The 19334-nt window shown below is 40.1% G+C and overlaps 2 protein-coding genes across 2 annotated transcripts in view; both read right to left on the bottom strand.

Annotated features, from left to right (window-relative positions):
• Positions 1 to 17511, bottom strand: part of KIFBP (kinesin family binding protein) — a 34548-nt gene extending 17037 nt beyond the window's left edge. Inside the window, exons 1-2 of the mRNA XM_002913731.4 lie at positions 17003 to 17511; positions 10967 to 11065 (exon numbers count right to left, since the gene is read on the bottom strand). Of these exons, the coding sequence (XP_002913777.1) occupies positions 10967 to 11065; positions 17003 to 17428 (525 nt within the window). The 5' untranslated portion in view covers positions 17429 to 17511. The remainder of the gene's footprint in view (positions 1 to 10966; positions 11066 to 17002) is intronic.
• On the bottom strand, positions 7421 to 8148 carry LOC105240977 (ubiquitin-conjugating enzyme E2 N-like). Its single transcript, XM_011234308.3, has one exon. It carries the CDS (start codon positions 7947 to 7949, stop codon positions 7545 to 7547), a length of 405 nt encoding a protein of 134 aa, XP_011232610.2. The 5' UTR covers positions 7950 to 8148; the 3' UTR covers positions 7421 to 7544.
• Positions 17512 to 19334: the final 1823 nt, after the last annotated feature.

Raw genomic sequence — 19334 nt, 5'->3', positions numbered from 1 at the left:
CTGTCTCTCTCTGTCAAATAAATAAATAAAATCTTAAAAAAAAAAAAATAAATAAATAAATAAATAAATAAATAAAATCTTAAAAAAAAAAATAACAACAACAAAAAAATTCCTTGGGGGTATAATTAACATGCTGATTTGCTCCAATCTTTATCCTCCAGGGGTAGCTTGTTATGGGTAGGGACCATATTTTATTCCTATTTGATTCCCTAGCATTTTGCACAGTATCTGGCATATAGTAAAAACAATGTCTAGTGAATTAAACTGACAAAGCAAATAGGAATGTTCAGTTTATGCATTCTGCTCACAGCACATTCCTTTTACTTATTATCATTTTGGTATAGATATGGAAGTCCTCTCTATACTACACAGTTCTTTTTTTTTTTTTTAAGATTTTATTTAGTTATTTGTCAGAGAGAGAGAGAGCACAAGCAGGGGGAGTGGCTGGCAGAGTGAGAAGGAGACTCCCACTGAGCAGAGAGCCTGATGTGGGACTTGATTCCAGGACCCTGGGATCATGACCTGAGCCGAAGGCAGACGCTTAACTGATGGAGCCACCCCGGCATCCCAGGCTTTTTTTAAAACATTTTTTAAATTTATTCATTGGAGACAGAGAGATACAGAGGGAAAAAAGCCCGAGCAGGGGGAGAGACAGAGGGAGAAGGAGAAACAGACTTCCTGCTGAGCTGGGAGCCCGATGTAGGGCTCAATCCCAGGACCTAGAGATCATGACCTGAGCCTCTGGCAGACACTTAACCATCTGAGCCACCCAGGTGCCCCTACACTGCACAGTTCTTAAAGGAGCACCTCAAACTTGTGTTTTAGACTACATCCAACTACTGAGACAATAGAGTATAGTGATTAAAAGTACGGGTTCTGGAATTAGGTCATGTGGGTCAGAATCCCAGCTTCACTTTAGTATAGAGTGCCGCCTTGGGTGAGTCACAATCTAGTGTGCTGCTTTTTCTTCATCTGTATAAAAGGAATAATAAAAGTATCTACCTTATAAGTTGTCATGAGGATTAAATGAGTTAAAATTGGTAAATCATTTATAACAGTGCATGCAGGTACTATAAATGAGTGCTATAAATGTTTGTTAAATAAGTAAAACATCAAGTGGGAATATAACAAAATAAAAAGCTTCTACACAGCAACAAAATGAAAAGGCAACCTACCAAATAGGAGAAAATTTCTACAAATCATGTATTTGAGAAGGGGTTAATATTCAAAATATGTAAGAACTCATGCAACTCAATAGCAAAAAAACACAAATAATCTGATTTAAAAATGGCCAGAGGATCTAAATAGACATTATTCAAAAGCAGACATACAGGTGGCCAACAAATACATGAAAAGATGCTCAACATCACTAATCATCAGGGAAATGCACATCAAAACTACAATAAGATATCACCTAACACCCGTAAGAATGGCTATTATCAAAAAAGACAAGAAATAACAAGTGTTGGCAAAGTTAGAGAAAAGGGAACCCTTGTGCACTGTTGGTGGAATGTAAAGTAGGCAGCCTCTATGGAAAACAGTATGGCGGTTTCTCAACAAATTAAAAATAGAACTACCATATGATCCAGCAATTCCACTTCTGAGTATTTATCCAAAGGAAATGAAAACACTAACTTGAAAAGATATAAGCACCCCCATGTTCACCGTAGCATTATTTACAACAGTCAAGACATGGAAACAACCTAAGTGTCCATCAGTGGATAAATAGATTTAAAAATGTGGTGTGTGTATACACACACACACACACACACACAGGAAATTATTTAGCCACACACACAAAAAAAGAAGGAAATCCTGCCATTTGTAATATGGATGGACTTTAAGGACATTATGGTAAATGAAATAAGTCAGAGAAAGACAAATACCATATGATCTCAGTTATATGTGAAATCTTAAAGAGAAAAAGAAAAAAAAGCAAAAACACACAAGAAAAAAGAATGCCTCGATGCAGACAGCAGACTGGTTGTTTCCAGAGGTGGAGGTAGTAGAGAAAAGGGTGAAGGTGGTCAAGAGACAGCAACTTCCAGTTATAAAACAAATAAATCCTGGGGATGAACTGTACAGTATGGTGCCTACAGTTAACAATACTGTATTGTAGACTTGATTTTGCCAAAAGACCAACGTTCTTTTAAACGTTCTTATCACAAGAAAAAAAACTGTAAATGTATGCGGTGACAGACGTTAACTGGACTTGTGGTAATCATTTCACAAAATATACATATACTGAATCATTATGTGTACATCCTATACTAATATAATGTTATATGTCAATTATTTCTCAGTTTAAAAATAAAGATTTAACATAAATGAGCAAAGAAATCAGCCAGAAACTTGAGTAAATACACATAAAAAGGCATGAAGAAAAAAGAAAAAGAAAAATGGAACAGAAACACTCAAAAATAGTCAAAGAAATTCAAATAAAAACAAGACCATTTTGCCTACAATAACAGCACAGATTTTTTTAAAAGCTATATAAGGAAAAGTTCTGAAGGAAATGAGAATTCTCGTACACTAGGGAAATAAAGAGTAGATTGCTAGTGTTTTTGGAAAGCAATTTTATAACATGTCAAATGCTTTTATTTTCGTTTATTTACTTATTTTTAAGATTTTATTTATTGTCAGAGAGGGAGAGAGCACAGCAGGGGGAAGGGCAGGCAGAGGGAGAAGGAGGCTCCCCGATGAGCAAGGAGCCCGACATGGGACTCGATTCTAGGACCCTGAGATTATGACCTGAGCTGAAGGCAGATGCTTAACTGACTGAGCCACCCAGTCATCCCTATGTCAAATGCTTTTAAATGGCCATTCTCCAAATACTGAATGGTACAACTTATACGTAGCATCTTTAAAAAAAAAAAAAAAAAGGTTAACTCCTAGAAACAGAGTAGAATGGTGAGTGCCAGGGACTGGGAGAAGGGGAAATGGGGAGAAGCTGGGCAAAGGGCACAAACTTCCAGTTATAAGATGAATAAGCTCTAAAGATAATAAGCAGCATAGTGACTACAGTTAACAATACTGTATTATATACTTGAAAGCTGCTAAGAAAGTAATCATAAATGTTCTCATCACCCCCCCAAAAAAGCTAGTTATGTAAGGTGATGGAGATATTAACTAATCCTACTGTGGTGATCATTTGCAATATATCCATGTATCAAATTATCACACTGCACACCCTAAACTTACACAATATTATATGTCAATTATATTAATAAAGCTGGGGGGGCATCTGGCTGGCTCAGTAGGTAGAGCATGTGACTCTTGATCTTGGAGTTGTGGGTTCGAGCCCCATACTAGGTATATAGATTACTTAAGAAATAAAATCTTAAAAAATAAAAAGCTGGGAAATATTTAAATAAATAAGCTAATTATCCCTCTGTCTGATATTTTTTTAACTTTTTTTTTTAAGTAATCTCTACACCCAAAGTGGGGCACAAACTCATGACCCCAAGATCAAGAGTCACATGCTCTACCAAATGAGTTAAGCAGGTGCCCCAATATTTGGTCTCTTAACCTCACACAAAACCTACTAATGAATAATTCTTCATAATAATAAAAGATATTTTCTTTTTTATTACTTATTCTGTATCTGAGCAATTTTATGGAGAAAAAAATCCCTTTATCCTAATTCAATAATTACTCAACAATATTACCTTGGAAGGCAGCATAGTACAGTAGAAAGAACAAGAGTTTGGGGTCTGACAAACCAGATTTAAATTCTGACTGTGTCACATAGCATATGTTAATGTCACTGAATCACAAACTCCCTACCTATAAACAGGAATAAAAGTATTTCCTTCACAAAACAACAAGAACAAAACATAGAGTTGTTGTGAGAATAAAATACAGCCTGCTTAAGCATTCAATAAACATTAGGGTTTATTAGTTACAACTTCTAAAACCAAAATGTTCATTTTATTAGTTATAACATCTAGTCCATCTTTATAGGGAAGATGAAAAAACGTGAATAGGGTATAATTAAGGTGCACATATGTATTGTATATATTTTCCATGTGTTCATGATCCAGATGTTAATCATTTTAATGGTTATATCATATTCCCTTTTATTAGTGTACCATAGTTTACTTAACCATTCTGCAACTATTTGCTATGTACAGCATGTTTCTGGTGACTTTGCATTAACTACCCTATTATCTGATCCCCACAACATTTCTGTATTGTTGAGATAGGAAGGTTATCCCCATCTTACAGATGAGGAATGGGTGGCAGATAAAGTCTGAGTTCCCCCAGGTCAGTCAGTTATAACCACAAACCAAACTAGAATCCCCGGTCTCCTATCTCAAATCCAGTGATTTCCTCTGCTGTTTACATCTCTCCTTTACCTAGAACTCTATTTCTTATCTACAGATTTTTTTTAAATAAACATTCTAATGCCTGCCACTATTAGGTCAATAATTCATGAAATATTAAAAATATTTTTCTTCAGAATGACTTTTGATACTAAGCAAGTACAAAATCATGTAAGCAATTCTCAAACTACTACTGTACATATATATTTAAACTGAAATGCTCTATTAAATTCACTCAAGCATTCACACAGTAGGAACATTCTTTTTTTGGTTGATCTGGATGGACAAAGTGGAATATCACTATTTCAAGAAATAGGCACTGTTCTAGATGCTGTGGAGACAGCAGTGAATACAACAACAACAAAAAATATCCTTGCCATCAAGAAGCTCACATTTTAGTCCTGAAGATGGGTGATGAACAAGATAAATCACTAAAATGAACAATGTGTTAGATAATGGTAAATGTGAAGCAGAAAATAAAGCAGGAAAGGAAGACAGAAGTGTCAGAGGGGTGGTTTGCAGTATTAGAGGGCGTGCCAGTGAGTCCTCACTAGATGGGAGACATCTGAGTTACAAGCTGAAGGGAATGAGGCTAGGGGAGGAGAGTCTCAGCAGAGCAAACAGTTAAGAGAAAGACCCTGAGTCAGGAGCTTGTCTGGTGTGTTTCAGGAACAGCAAGAAGGCCAATGTAGCTACAGCACAACAAGATAGGAGAGAATAGAAGATAAAATTAGAGAAGTAAGGGGCGTCTGGGTGGTGCAGTCAGTTGAGCGTCTGACTCCTGGTTTCGGCTCAGGTCCAGATCTCAAGGTCATGAGACCGAGCCCCGGGTTGGGCTCTGCGCTCAACACTGAGTCTGTTTAAGATTCTCGCTGCCTCTCCCTCTGTGCCTCCCTACCTCAAATGAATAAGTAAGTCTTTTTTAAAAAATTACAGAAATAATGGTAGCCAAATCAGATAATGAACGTGTATTCTTTATAAGGTCTTTGGGGTCTACTCTGAGCAAGATGGGAAAGCTATTAGCAGGACTTGAGGGAGGCCGTGATTGATGTGACCTGCCTTTGAACAGGCTGCGAACAGACTGAAGGGAACACGAGAGCAGGAAGGCCAGTTAGCAGACTACAGCCATAACCTCGGCAAGAGAGGGTGGTGGCCGGGACCAGGGTGGTCTGATTCTAGATATAATTTAAAGGTGAAGCCAACTGTAGATTAGACACAGTGTGAGGAGTCTCCAAGGTTTTAGGCCTCAGCAACTGGAAGAAAGAAGTTGGTGTTTACAGCAAAGGAGGTGGGGAGGGGAAGGTTATCAGAAGCTCAATGTTAGACAGTAGCTTCAGAGACACCTACCCCTTAAAAAGTGCAAATGTCACATCAGCAGTGGGACAGACACATCTGGAATTGGAGAGGTACAGACTGGAGATATAATTGGGAGCCAACAGTGAAGAGATGGTATTTAGAACAAGGGAATGAATGCAGATGAAAAGAGGAGACGTCCAAAGACTCCACTCTGGGTACTCCAGCGTTCACAGGCTGGGGAAATATGGAGGAAGCATCACAGACAGAGAAGAAAGAAAAAGAGGTGGAAGCTAGGTAAAGGAAGTGTTTCAAGGAAGAGAGACGTAACTGTGCCAAATGCTAGACTGAACAACTATGTCAAATGCTACTGAGAAGTCAAATAAGATGAGGACTAAAAATTTACCAGTGATGCTAGCAACATACAAAACACTGGTGAACTTGGTAAGACATTGACTTTTTTTCTTTTTTAAGACTCTTTTCCCCAGACAACACGTATTTATTTCAAATTTCTAGGAGGTAAAAAAAAAAAAATCAGATACCGATGCTTTATGCACGCTCAGGGCCAGCTTATAAATACTCCACTGAGTGATATCTCAACACAGATTTGCATCGGTGAAAAGAAACTGGCAAAATCCACTTCTTGCCATTCCACTTGTTAGGTGGTGAAGACCAAAACGGAATGTTCCATCAGTTTTAATTTTTTTAAAGATTTTAATTATTTATTTTAGAAAGAGAGAGCCTGAGTGCATGAGGTGGGGGGAAGGGCAGAGGGAGAAGCAGGCCCCCCGCTGAGCAGGGAGCCCCGATGCAGGACTTGGTCCTGGGATCAAGAACTGAGCCGAAGGCAGATGCTTAACCAACTGAGCCACCCAGGCACCCCCAGTTTTAATTTTTAAATACAAATGTCACATTGGAAAAATGAAATAAATACAGTAAAATAAACTGTACAAAGGCAAAGTAGAATAACAAAAAATATTTTACTAAAATCTAAGATTACAAAAGTTTCCAGGCAAGCCATACAAAATGGTCATAAGCTTTTTCTTGAAGGAAGGATTCTACACTTGACAGCAAAGTCATAATGTTTATTAGTGAGGGCTGTGATGTTTGTTTATATTCCCATTTTGGTTCAATCAAGCTTGTCCATCTATAGCATCTAAATAAAGTTAAACTTGGCTAGAGAGCATATTCTAATGAACTGGTTATGGGCTTTTAACCAAGGCAGTTAGATCACCATAAAAGAGGGAAAGGAGCCCACAACATGAAAACTACTTCTCCCTCTCAAAAAAAATAAAAACACCCGCACCCCTGCAGCTAATCCTGACAATTACTGTCATTCACAGTGCTTTATACTTAAACCATGATGGGGGAAATGAATAAAAGCAGAGAGGGGTCACTGCCTTTTTTTAAGATTTTTAAAATGTACACATTTGAGAGCGTGCGCAAGCGTGCGCACAAGCAGGGGGTGAAGCAGAGGGAGAGGGAGAAGCAGACTCCCTGCTAAGCTGGAAGCTCGACGTGGGGCTCGATCCCAGGACCTGGACATCTTGACCCAAGTCGAAGGCAGACACTTAACCATCTCAGCCACCCAGGCGCCCCGGGGCCACTGCTTTTACACGTTTCCCAACAATACAGATGGTACTTCTAGCCTCTGCTCCTGCTTTACCACAGTGAATAAGGACAAGACATAGATCTGCTAATGTGCATCTAATCACCAAAGGACTGAAGATGTCTGGCCTTTTATTCTGTAATGTCTCTTAAGACTGTGTCCATTAAGTGCAAACAAAAAAGGAAGAAGTCTTGGCAGAACAGGAGAAGTGATGCAGGCTTAATGATCAGCTCGATTTTTATTATTCATGGCACACAGCCTAGTGAATGCTCTAGCTGTTTCTATGGCTTGGGCTTCGTTGGTCTTCCACTGTTCCGCTACATCATCGTGGAAGCACTTAACAAAGCCTGGATCGACAGCAGATCTATACGGATGTGCAGTGCTGGGGACCACTTCCCTTTCAAAATATCCAAACATATTCTTCCCAATGCGTCTACATTAGGATGATAAATTTTGGTCATGAAACATAGTTTAAGTGCTACTGTCGAGTATTCTTCTGGAAGGAATAGTTCAAGTTTAAAAGTCCCTCCCTCAACAAAAAAGAAAAGAGAAAGAAAAGAAAAAAATAAAAGTATTTCCGTCAAAGGGAAATCCTGGGGGCCAGCAACGGCCACAGGAAAATAACGGGCATTTTTCTCATCTGGTTGTGCTTTAATGCCAGGAACTGCTTCTGCCAGCAATCGCTGGGTTTCCTTGATAATCCTGTGGGGAAGCCTGGCCATCTTGGCAGCTCCCGAGTTCGGCCTCTGGTTTTGACTCTGGCTCTGCTTGCCTCACACACGAGTGCTAAGATTTTATTTTTAAGTAATCTCTACACCCAACGTGGGGCTCAAATGCACAACCCCAAGATCAAGAGTCACATATTCTACTGGCTGAGCCAGCCAGGTGCCCCAATAAGGCCTTGCTTCTTAACTCTGAATGTAAGAAACCTCAAAATATCTGGTTATAAAAAGGAGGGCTGGGGGAGGAGGTTAAGATNATGCATAGCCTCAAAACAGAATTAACTAAAATCCATTGTAATTTTAGAAGACTGCCAACATTTAAAAAAAATAAGGCTTTATTTTTTAGAGCAGTTTAGGTTCACAGAAAAATTAAGCTGACGTGGGCACCTGGGTGGCTCAGCGGGTTAAGTGTCTGCCTTCGGCTCAGGTCTTGATACCAGGGTCCTGAAATCGAGACCCACATTGGGCTCCCTGCTCAGTGGGGAGACTTCACCCTCTCCCTCTGCTGCTCTGCCTGCTTGTGCTTGCTCTCTCCCTCTCTCTCTCTCTGTGTCAAATAAATAAATAAAATCTTTAAAAAAAAAAAAAAGAAAGAAAAATTAAGCTGATGATACAGAAATGCCCCCTATACCCCTTTGCCTGCACACATGGGTAATCTCATACCAACTGCCAACTTTTAGTAGGTAAAATTTATTAAGGAATGGATGGTAACACAATGATTTGCCACCTTTGCAGGGCTGTGGCCCTCTACCATAGACATTTTCGATCTAGGTTCCCTAGAGCCCTAGAAGTTTCTGGCATGTGTTTTGTACTACCACAGTGGGGTGGAAGAAGGTGTCTATAATGGACTGGGCTGACAGTTCTTCTGATCTGCTTAACCACAATGGCTCATCAGTTTCTACAAATTACATTTCAAAGGGATTTCACAGTGGAAAAAAAAAATCACTGAAAACCCTTTCTCTGAGGCAGTGGTTCTCAAAGTGTAGTACCAGGACCAGCAGCATCAACATCACCTGGCACCTTGTTAGAAAGGCAAATTCTCAGGCCCCAACCAAGACCTACTGAAGAGTCCGGGAATGAGTATTCTGTCTTAACAAGCCCTCCAGAGCCCACCAGATGGATGCATACTAAAATTTGAGAACGATGCCTCAAAGACTTTAGATATTTTGCTTAAGTAGCTGTTTGCTTTCCTGTAAGCACTGTTATTCTCAGTGGACATCAAAATAAAATTTTTATTTTTATTTATTTTTCAAAATAGAATTTTTATTTTTTTGTTCTTTTTCAAAGATTTTATTTATTTATGAGAGAGCAAGCACATGTGCATGAATAGGGGGGAGGGGCAAAGGGAGAGGGGGAAGCAGACTCCCCTCTGAGCAGGGAGCCTGATGCAGGATGCAGGACTCAATCCCAGATCATGACCTGAGCCAATGGCTGACGCTTAACCAACTGAGCCACCCAGACAACCTCAAAATAGAATTTTTAGATTATAAATGAAAATATGCCAATATCAGTATTTTAGGATAATATCAGAATATTTCCTATACAATTATATTTAGACTAAGTTACCCACAGACCCCAGCTGAGGATTATTTTTAAGAACCCTATTAGGTGACCACCTAGACATCTCTATAGAGAGGTCCCTGAGCATCCTGAAGAGTCATGTACTAATACTGTAAATGAGGAATAAGACCCATCAAGTCTTGACTAGTTTCTTTTCTTTATTTTTAAATTTTTTTTATTATTATTAACATATAATGTATTATTTCTTTCAAGGGTACAGGTCTGTGATTCATCAGTCTTACACAACATACAGTGCTCAATACAACACATACCCTCCCCAGTGTCCATCACCCAGCCACCCATCCTTCCACCCCACTCCCCTCCAGCAACCCTCAGTTTGTTTCCTGAGATTAAGAGTCTCTCATGGTTTGTCTCCCTCTTTGGTTTCATCTTGTTTCATTTTTTCCTCTCTTCCCCTGTGATCCTCTGCCTTGTTTCTTAAACTCCACATATCAGTGAGATCATATGAAAATTGTCTTTCTCTGATTGAGTTATTTTGCTTAGCATAATGCCCTCTAGTTCCATCCACGTTGGTGCAAAGGCAAAATTTCTTTTGATGGCTGCGTAATATTCCATTACACACACACGCGCGCGCGCACGTGCTCCCCCCACACCTTCTTTATCCATTCATCTGTCGATGGACATCTGGGCTCTTTCCATAGTTTGGCTATTGTGGACATTGCTGCTATAAACATTGGGGTGCACGTGCCCCTTGGGATCACAACATTTGTATCTTTGGGGTATTTACCCAGTAGTGCAATTGCTGGGTCATAGGGTAGCTCTATTTTCAACTTTTTGAGGAACCTTCATACTGTTTTCCAGAGTGGATGCACCAGCTTGCATTCCCACCAACAGTGTAGGAGGGTTCCCCTTTCTCTGCACCCTCGCCAACCTGTCATTTCCTGACTTGTCACTTTTAGCCATTCTGACTGGTGTGAGGTGGTATCTCATTGTGGTTTTGATCTATATTTCCTTGATGCCAAGTGATGTTGAGCACTTTGTCATGTGTCTGTTGGCCACTGGATGTCTTCTTTGCAGAAATGTCTGTTCATGTCTTCTGCCCATTTCTTGATTGGATTATTTGTTCTTTGGGTGTTAAGTGATAAGTTCTTTATAGATTTTGGATACTAGCCCTTTATCTGATATGTCATTTGCAAATATCTTCTCCCATTCTGTTGGCTATCTTTTGGTTTTGTTGACTGTTTCTTTTTTTTTTTTCAACATTTTATGTATTTATTTGACAGAGAGAGAGAGAGAGAAAAGCAAGGGGAGTGACAGAGGGAGAGGGAGAAGCAGGCTCCCCACTGAGCAGGGAGCCTGATGCAGGGCTTAGTCCCAGAACCCCAGGATTATGACCTGAGCCGTAGGCAGATGCTTAACCAACTGAGCCACCCAGGCACCCCCAAATCTTGACTAGTTTCAATAAAAATTTAAAATTTATCTGACATACAACATACCTCTTTCATGTACTGGTTATACAGCGCTTCTGATGATTCTAGGTAAGCCTGTGCAGTTTCAATTTCTTCTCTTTCAGACCATAAGATACCCAGGTTATTCTGGAAAATAAAGAAAAGAGAAATGAATAATGACAATATAAATCTTCCAATTAAAGTAACTTTCAGGGGTGCCTGGCTGGCTCAGTTGGCTGAGCATCCAACTATTGATTACAGCTCAGGTCATGATCTCAGGGTCATGGGATCAAGCTCCACACTGGGCTCCAGGTTCAACAGGGAATCTGCTTGAGATTCCTTCTCCTTCTGCCCCCCCTTTAAATAAATAAATAAATCTTTTAAAAAAAACATTTCAATAAACTTCTATATTATTGGTTTCTTTTGTAACTCTTTACATTTTATGTTAAACATTTAAAATAATTATTCTGGGGGCGCCTGGGTGGCACAGCAGTTAAGCGTCTGCCTTCGGCTCAGGGTGTGATCCCGGCGTTGTGGGATCGAGCCCCACATCAGGCTCTTCTGCTATGAGCCTGCTTCTTCCTCTCCCATACCCCCTGTTTGTGTTCCCTCTCTCGCTGGCTGTCTCTATCTCTGTCAAATAAATAAATAAAATCTTTAAAAAATAAAATAAAATAATTATTCTGTCTTATGAAATATAGGCTTTAGTAGACTGCAAAAGGGGCACATGGCACAAAAAATGTTTAGAAAACCTACAGTTTATAGGTAACTTGATCATTCCTCTGGAACACAGCCCTCTGGTCTTCTGGCTTCACATAATGTTTCTATTCTATCATTTTTTTAAGTTAAGTGATCAGTCCTCAGTAGGGACTGTAGGTCATAGGGATAATGTACTGAGATTGGACAGTTGTTTCCTTTTTACTTATGAGGGTCCTTTGCAGGACCCTGGGGAAACCTGAAGGGCTCTGACCGACTACTAACTTACTGATTACTCTGCCCACCCAGGCTCAAACAATATGATCTCCCTTAATATTCATTTCCTAATCTTAGAAATGGATTCACAAATCGCCTTGTCTCACTCTCTAGTTCAACTTATTTTTCCTGACAATAGTCCCTGAGAAACTTCATTTAGCCATGATACCAATAAGCCCAACCTCAGCATACTATATCCAGCCTAGAGAGTCTAGAGATTTCCCTAGTACCAGGAACTGGTTGGCCACATTTGCTCTATTTTGACGGGATGGTGATATATTTAACCTGCTAGATCCACAGAAAGCAACGACTCTGGTGAGTGATAAATCTTAAACCAAGTACAGAACCCTAGAGTGTGTCTACAAATGACTAAGGTTTTTCTTTTAAACCGTAACCTACTGAGATCTTGAAGGTAAAGACCATGCAACAGATCTAGAATTGATTTTTTCCAAAATTACTAGTGTGATATTTTGGGTTTTTTAGTTTTGCAATTCTTTTTATTGAGATATAACTGACATATAGTGTTAGTGGTTTTTTTAAATGTTCACAAAGATAACTACTATAGACATTCGACGTAAATTATGTTTAAATATAATACAAATCCTAAAATACACCAGAAATTATTGTATCATTCACAGAGCATTCTCATGTTCTTGCCCTCAGGATACCAGACCAGGTAGGAAAAAAATTAAATATAAAATAAAAACAGCTAGGGGGACCTGGGTAGCTCAGTCAGTTAAGCATCTGACTCTTGGTTTCAGCTCAAGTCGTGATCTCAGAGTCATGAGATCGAGACCCGCATCAGGCTCCGTGCTCAGTACAGAGTCTGTTTGAGATTCTCTATAATGAATAAATCTTTTTTTAAAACATTTTGTTTATTCGAGAGAGAGCACAAGTGGAGGGGAAAGACAGAGGGAGAGGGAGAAGCAGGTTCCCCACTGAACAGGGAGCCCGATGCAGGAATTGATCCCAGGACCCTGGGATCATGAACTGAGCCAAAGGCAGACACTTAACCAACTGAGGCACCCCAATAAATAAATCTTTAAAAAAATAAAAAATAAAAATAAAGCAGCTGAAAAGGTACTACTGGTGAATTCTACCAAACACATAAGAAATAATACCAACTCTACACCACTTCTTTCAGTAAAGTAGAGGAAAGAACGCTTTCCATCTCATACTAACCCAAAGACATAACAAGAAAGCCATAGCCTGATATCCTTCATGAACATAGATATGAAAAAATATTAAAATTTTAGCATATTGAGAGGCTGGGTAGCTCAGTGGGTGTGCTTTAGATGTACAGTTTATTGTATGCCAGTTATACCTCAATAAAGCTATAAACACACACAAAAGCTACTCTTTATACCTATATATCCTGGGAGTGGGGAGAATAATCTACTCATTTGTTAGGAAATTTTACTAAGGTGAAGTAGTTAGATTTCACTCAAGATGAGGGGCACCTGGCTGGCTCAGTGGGTACAGCATGCACCTCTTGATCTCAGGGCCATGAGTGCAAGCCCCACACTGGCTGTGGAGCTTACTTGTGTATTTTTTAATTAAAAAAAAAAAGATGATAATACAAGTGTATATTGCTGATAGCAAAAACTGGAAGGAAAACTGGAGAAAAATCTTTTTTTCTTAGAGAGAGTTCATACTCGAGGTGGGGGGGAAAAGGAGCAGAGGGAGAGAGAGACTCTTAACAGGCTCCACACCCAGCACAGAGCCCGATCTCATGACCCTGAGATCATGACCTGGGCTAAAATCCAGAGTTGGATGCTTAACTGACTGAGTCACCCAGGTGCCCCAAGGTGAAAAATCATTCTTAAGGCACCAGAACCTAGTGAGATAGAAGGGGTATCTCTTTTGATATTCCAATGTAGATTCAGGTTTTGTATTTCTATAGTTTCCCAGGAAGGAAACACCAGGGTGAGATAAAGCAGTCAGAATATCATAAATTCCCATAAATTCCCATGAGCTGTTACTTTCAAACTTTTTCCTGCACACACACACACACACACACACACACACACAGTCTTTTACAAAATGGAATCATTCTACCTAATTCCAAACATGCCTTATGGTCTTCCCTCTCCATATTGATATTTTTGGTTAGCAAATATAAATCATTATTTTTTAGTGGCTGCACATTGTTCTTACAGATACATCTTATGTGGATGTATCAGTATTTATTTAACCATATATCTACTGACTGATATTTCTCTGGTTTTTTTTTAATTGACAATGCTATGAACATCCATGTTGACATACCTTTGCACACCTGTCCCAATATTATTTTAGGATACTGATATGGAATTTTAAAGTCAAAGTCTTGACTCCAGAATTCTGATACCTACTGATCTTCCGAAAAGTTCTGTGACTTTGTATTTCCACTCACAATAATCCTAATAAAGAATATCTGTTTCCTCACAGTCTCCCCAATAACAAGTATAAGCAATATCTTTAATAACCTCTGCCAATCTGATACAATTTTTCTATTTCTTTTAGTTCGCTTTACTATTAGTGAGATCAACTCTCTCATCACTGGGGCACCTGTGTGGCTCAGTCGGTTAACCTTCAGACTCTTGGTTTTGGCTGGGGTCATGATCTCAGGGTTGTGAGATGGAGCCCCAAGTTCTCTGCGCTTGGCGCTGAGTGTGCTTGAGATTCTTTCTCCCCTCCTCTCCTTCCCACTCTGCTCCTCCCCTGCTTGCGTGCTAAGATAAACAAATCAATAACATCTTCAAAAAAATCTCTCATCATGTATAGCAAATATTAAATGTAATAAAATTCTAGTGCGGTAATGCCACTGGAATAAACAGATCAACTGAACAGCAGAGTTAGAAACAGCAAAAATAGACTTAAATTACTATTGTTGTATAGTTTTAGTACCTGGTAAGCTAGTTTTAGTGCATTTTTCTTTTTCTTATGCTCAGTTTTCTTTTTTCTTTCAGATACACATATTCATTTGGTCAAGCTCTAAGGAAAACTATTATGATTTCAGCAGAAACTGCATCGAACCTACAAATGAATATCAGAATATTACTGTTATGTTTAATTCTTGCCACCCAGGAAACTGTTTTATATCTTTCCTTTTAGGATTATCAGTTCTATTACCCCAAATATTGCTGTTGTGAATGCAATTACTAAAAATATTTTTAACCAGTATTGCTTATATACAGGAATACTACTGATATTATATATTTATTTATATCCTCCCACTTTATTGAACTGATCACAGTCCTAATAGTTTTTCAGCTGATGACTTTAGTTTTTAGGTATACAAGGATCATTTATGCAAATAGTTACTTTTAGAAATTATTTTATTTTTTAGCCAAAATTAATAACTCTTATTGGCTTTCTATATTATTGCAATGCCCAGAACTTTTTTTAAGATTTACCCATTCATTTTATTTTTTTAAAGATTTTATTTATTTATCTGAGAGAGAAAGAACGAGCAGTGGGGAGGGGCAGAGGGAGAGAGAAAGAGAAGCAGACTCCCTGCTGAGCAGGAAGCCAGACACGGGGGCACAATCCCAGGACCCTGATATCATGACCTGAGCCAAAGGCAGACACTTAACTGACTGAGCCACCCAGGCACCCCTTATCCATTCATCTGATAGAGAGAGAGAGTGGGGGAAGGGGGAGAGGGAGAGTGAGAATCTCAAGCAGACTCCATCTGGAGCATGAAGCCCTATGCAGGGCTCAGTCCCACAACCCTGAGATCATGACCTGAGCCAAAATCAAGAATCAGATGCTTAAGCGACTGAGCCACCCGGGTGCCCCTGCAATGGGCAGAAATTCTAATCAGGGTTTTGTTCCTGATTTTAGTAAGAATACCTAAAATAATTTACCCTTCAGAAAAGGTTGGCTGTTTGAAATACTGTATTTCATTGAATGTAAGGTGTCCCATCTGTAAGACACAATTATTTTACCTATCCACAAGAAAACACTGCCAAGTAAATTATGACACAGATGTAAGATGCATCCTGATTTTAGACGTATTAAGATATGAAACAATGTGCACAGTAAAATCAAAATACAGTAAATACCAGACATTGTATATTACATTTAGGGAGGTTTCTAATTCTATTCTTGAGATGTTGAAATTGTTCAATGCTTATTAAGATTTTAGGCAACCATTTGGTTAAAGAAAGTTTCAAATAACTGAGGTTTTGTTTGAGTTCAACATCTTATGAATTTCTTTGGATCATTCATCCCCTGGAATAATATTTAGAATGGCCTACTGTGCAGGAGGTACTGAGGTTATAAATAATGTGCAAGAAGAGACATAGTTCCTGTTACTGTGCAGCTTTTAAATTTCTCGGATCATGATAAAAGAAAATGACCTATACGATTTCCTTTTTAATTTTGAGGGGTTGTTTTGCGGCCTACTTACCATGTGATCAATTTTGGCAAATGTTCCCTGGATCACATATATTAAAAACTGGAACTACTGGATGTAAGGCTTTGTGAGCTTACACCAAGTTCTTGGCACATACAAGGAGTTCATACACATTTGTATTTTGAAGTGTTATGTTCCCGAAGAGAATATCAGATTTCTTTCTTAATAAACCAAGGACCATATACACGGGAAACAGTAGTAAGTATTATAAGAATTCAAAGATACAAGTTCCGAACAAAATGATCCAAAGAAAGTCACTAAAAGTATGAAATTTGTTTTGAGATAGGTTTTGAAGAACAGGCAGGAATTCCCTGGGGAGCAAACGAATATATACGGCAAAAACAGAAGATTTTTAAACAATTTGTTTTAAATTAAGCATGCACTAGGGTCATCCTCTGTAATTTCCTCGAGACCTTAAATTAAGATTTAAATTACTATGGATTTCTTCTTAATAGAACGAACAGGCTTTGACTGGTGGAGAAGAGCCTGAAAAGGCATTTAAATGTAGTAGCGTCTCAGGAAACCAATGCGTTGACCACGACTAAGCGAAGCAGCAAGTGATGTTGTTGAAGTTTATAAGCTGTTTATTCCACAACTTCAAAAACACGGGGCCAAATTGTGCCTGCCAGCATGTGCCTTTGGCCTTGGCGAGAGTGGGGACCCTCTCCACCCCTCGCCTCTGGCCAACAGTGGGCCGGGCTCAGTCTCACCTGCGCCTGGATGTAGAGGGAGACGCAGTCCTGCGACAGCCGGTACTTGCGCAGCAGCCTTAGGCATTTCACCAGATGCTCCTCCCCCGCCGACAGCTCCTCGGTGTCGATGTGGTTCACCCCGAGGTGGAACTCGATCACCGCCAGCCTCACTGCCCCCTGGGCGATGGGCCCCTCGGCCTCCACCACTTCGGCGGGCAGCCCCAGGGCGTGGTCCCCCGCGCCCAAGCCGTCCTCGGCCGGAGGCCGCTCATCCTCGTCCTCAGGCGCGGGGCCCAACAGCGCCTTGACCTCTTCCAGCAGCGCTCGGGCGCCGTATTTGGACTTATAGGGTTCTTTCTCGGGGTTTTTATGCAATTCCACCCGCGACAGGGCCAGCGCGGCCTGGAATTTCTCACGAATCTCGGCCCACGGAGGATTCGCCATAGCGGCCTCTACAGCCTGGGTGTCCTCAATGTTCGCAATCGGGGCTCCCGCCTTCTTTCTGCTTTGCGACACTTCACTTACGGCCCCGGACAGATTCCGACACGGCAAAACGGTAACGAATGAGGTCCGCCAGAGGAACCGCAATGTGCTCGTCTGTAACCAATGGAAAGGGGTAGTGGGCACCACAGCAACCGTTGTCACGGAGACGAAGCTGTCAATGAGGGTGGGTCCACCTCCAGCCCCACCCTCTGCGGTGGCGAATTCTTCTCTCGCGTGACCCGTAAAGTGCCATCTACGTCAAAGTATCGGCTGCCTTTAACAGAACCCATTGGGAACATACCTAACTACTCGTTAGTTGGTATAACCTGAATGACAGAAACCTTTTGATATTAGTATAACCTAGCTATACTGGATGAAAATGTAGCAAGGATTCATTTACTATTAATATATAGCTTCTGGAGTGAAAGATAGCTTTCACTATGTAAAAAGCACTCGGTGATCGACAAATGTTTTCACTACAACCCTGAAATAGGTTGTAGGTATATGTACAACTTCCCAAAGTAACACAGAAGTCCCAGACCTGTGATAAGCCACTTCAGGCGTGGCTTTTTCCATTCCATACCTTCCCAAGCTATGAAGTTAAATGCCCGTCAAATGTGGGTGGCAGGGGCGGAGGTGTTAACTTTTGGCGCTAGCTAGCTGTAGCGCTTGGAGATACACAAAGGAGACTGATTTTAGAAGCTCTAGACGTGGCTTGATTCTCACTTCCGCTAATTGACAAGTTCACTTTTCTAAGCTTCAGGTTTCTCATGGTAAAACATAAGTGATACTATTACTTTTCTCTACAGAATTATCCTAAGCAAGAAGTGAAATTAAATATCTGTCCTTTAAATGTTAGTGTTCCTCGGGACTCCTTCCTAAACTTTGTCCCAGGTATATGTCTTAGGCATTTCCATGGCTTCTATTACATGAGCTGCTTGCTTCCAAAACTTGGTCTCCAGGCCCAATGATTCTCTGGAGCTCCAGACCACCACGCCTGAATGTTCCACTGTATATCAGTATGTTGAAACTGGAACTCATTCCCTTCCCTTCCCCTCCCCTCCCGCACCACATTAGCTCTTATGTTTCGCATCTCTTGAGAATGGCACCACTAGAGGAGCTGAGGACTTCTTGCGCTCACTCTCTTCTCTTGTCCTTAAATATAAAACCAAGTACTGTCCAATCCATTTCCTAAAGAGCTCTTGCATCTGTTTCTCATCTCCAGTAGTTTGGACCACCATCATCTGAATTAACTTTAATAGGTACTCTTGCTGCCAGTCTGGCTTCCTACCAGTGCATTTTCCACAACACTTCAAATGACTCATTCATTCATTCGATAAATATTTGAAGTGTCTGTTAATATGCCAGGCACTGTTCTAGCCTCTGGAAATCCAGCAGTTAAAAACAGAGAAAAATCTCTGCCCTAGTATAGAGAAAGACATGAAATATATATATATCTGATATACATATATATATCAAAAATATATATATATCTGAAATATATATATATATATATTTCAGATTTTATTTATTTATTTGACAGAGAGAGACAGCCAGAGAGAGAGGGAACACAAGCAGGGGGAGTGGGAGAGGAAGAAGCAGGCTCCCAGCGGAGCAGGGAGCCCGATGTGGGGCTTGATCCTAGGACCCCAGGATCACACCCTGAGCTGAAGGCAGACACTTAATGACTGACACACCCAGGCACCCCAAGACCTGAAATATATTAAATAAACTATATAGCAATGTCAGAGGATGAGTGTCGTGGCAACAAAACAAAGGAGGAGATAACGAGTGTTAGCAGGTGAAGCAAGGCTGCTATTTTTAAACAGGAATGGTCCTTTTTGAGGAGTGTCATTTGATTTTTTTT

The sequence above is a fragment of the Ailuropoda melanoleuca genome, chromosome 6 (genome assembly GCF_002007445.2).
Source record: "Ailuropoda melanoleuca isolate Jingjing chromosome 6, ASM200744v2, whole genome shotgun sequence".
In the NCBI taxonomy this organism is placed as follows: domain Eukaryota; kingdom Metazoa; phylum Chordata; class Mammalia; order Carnivora; family Ursidae; genus Ailuropoda; species Ailuropoda melanoleuca.
This window is presented reverse-complemented; position numbering and strand designations above follow the sequence as displayed.

Excerpts from the sequence above, each read along its gene's own strand:
- LOC105240977 (XM_011234308.3), bottom strand. The coding sequence starts at position 7,949 with ATGGCCAGGCTTCCCCACAGGATTATCAAGGAAACCCAGCGATTGCTG.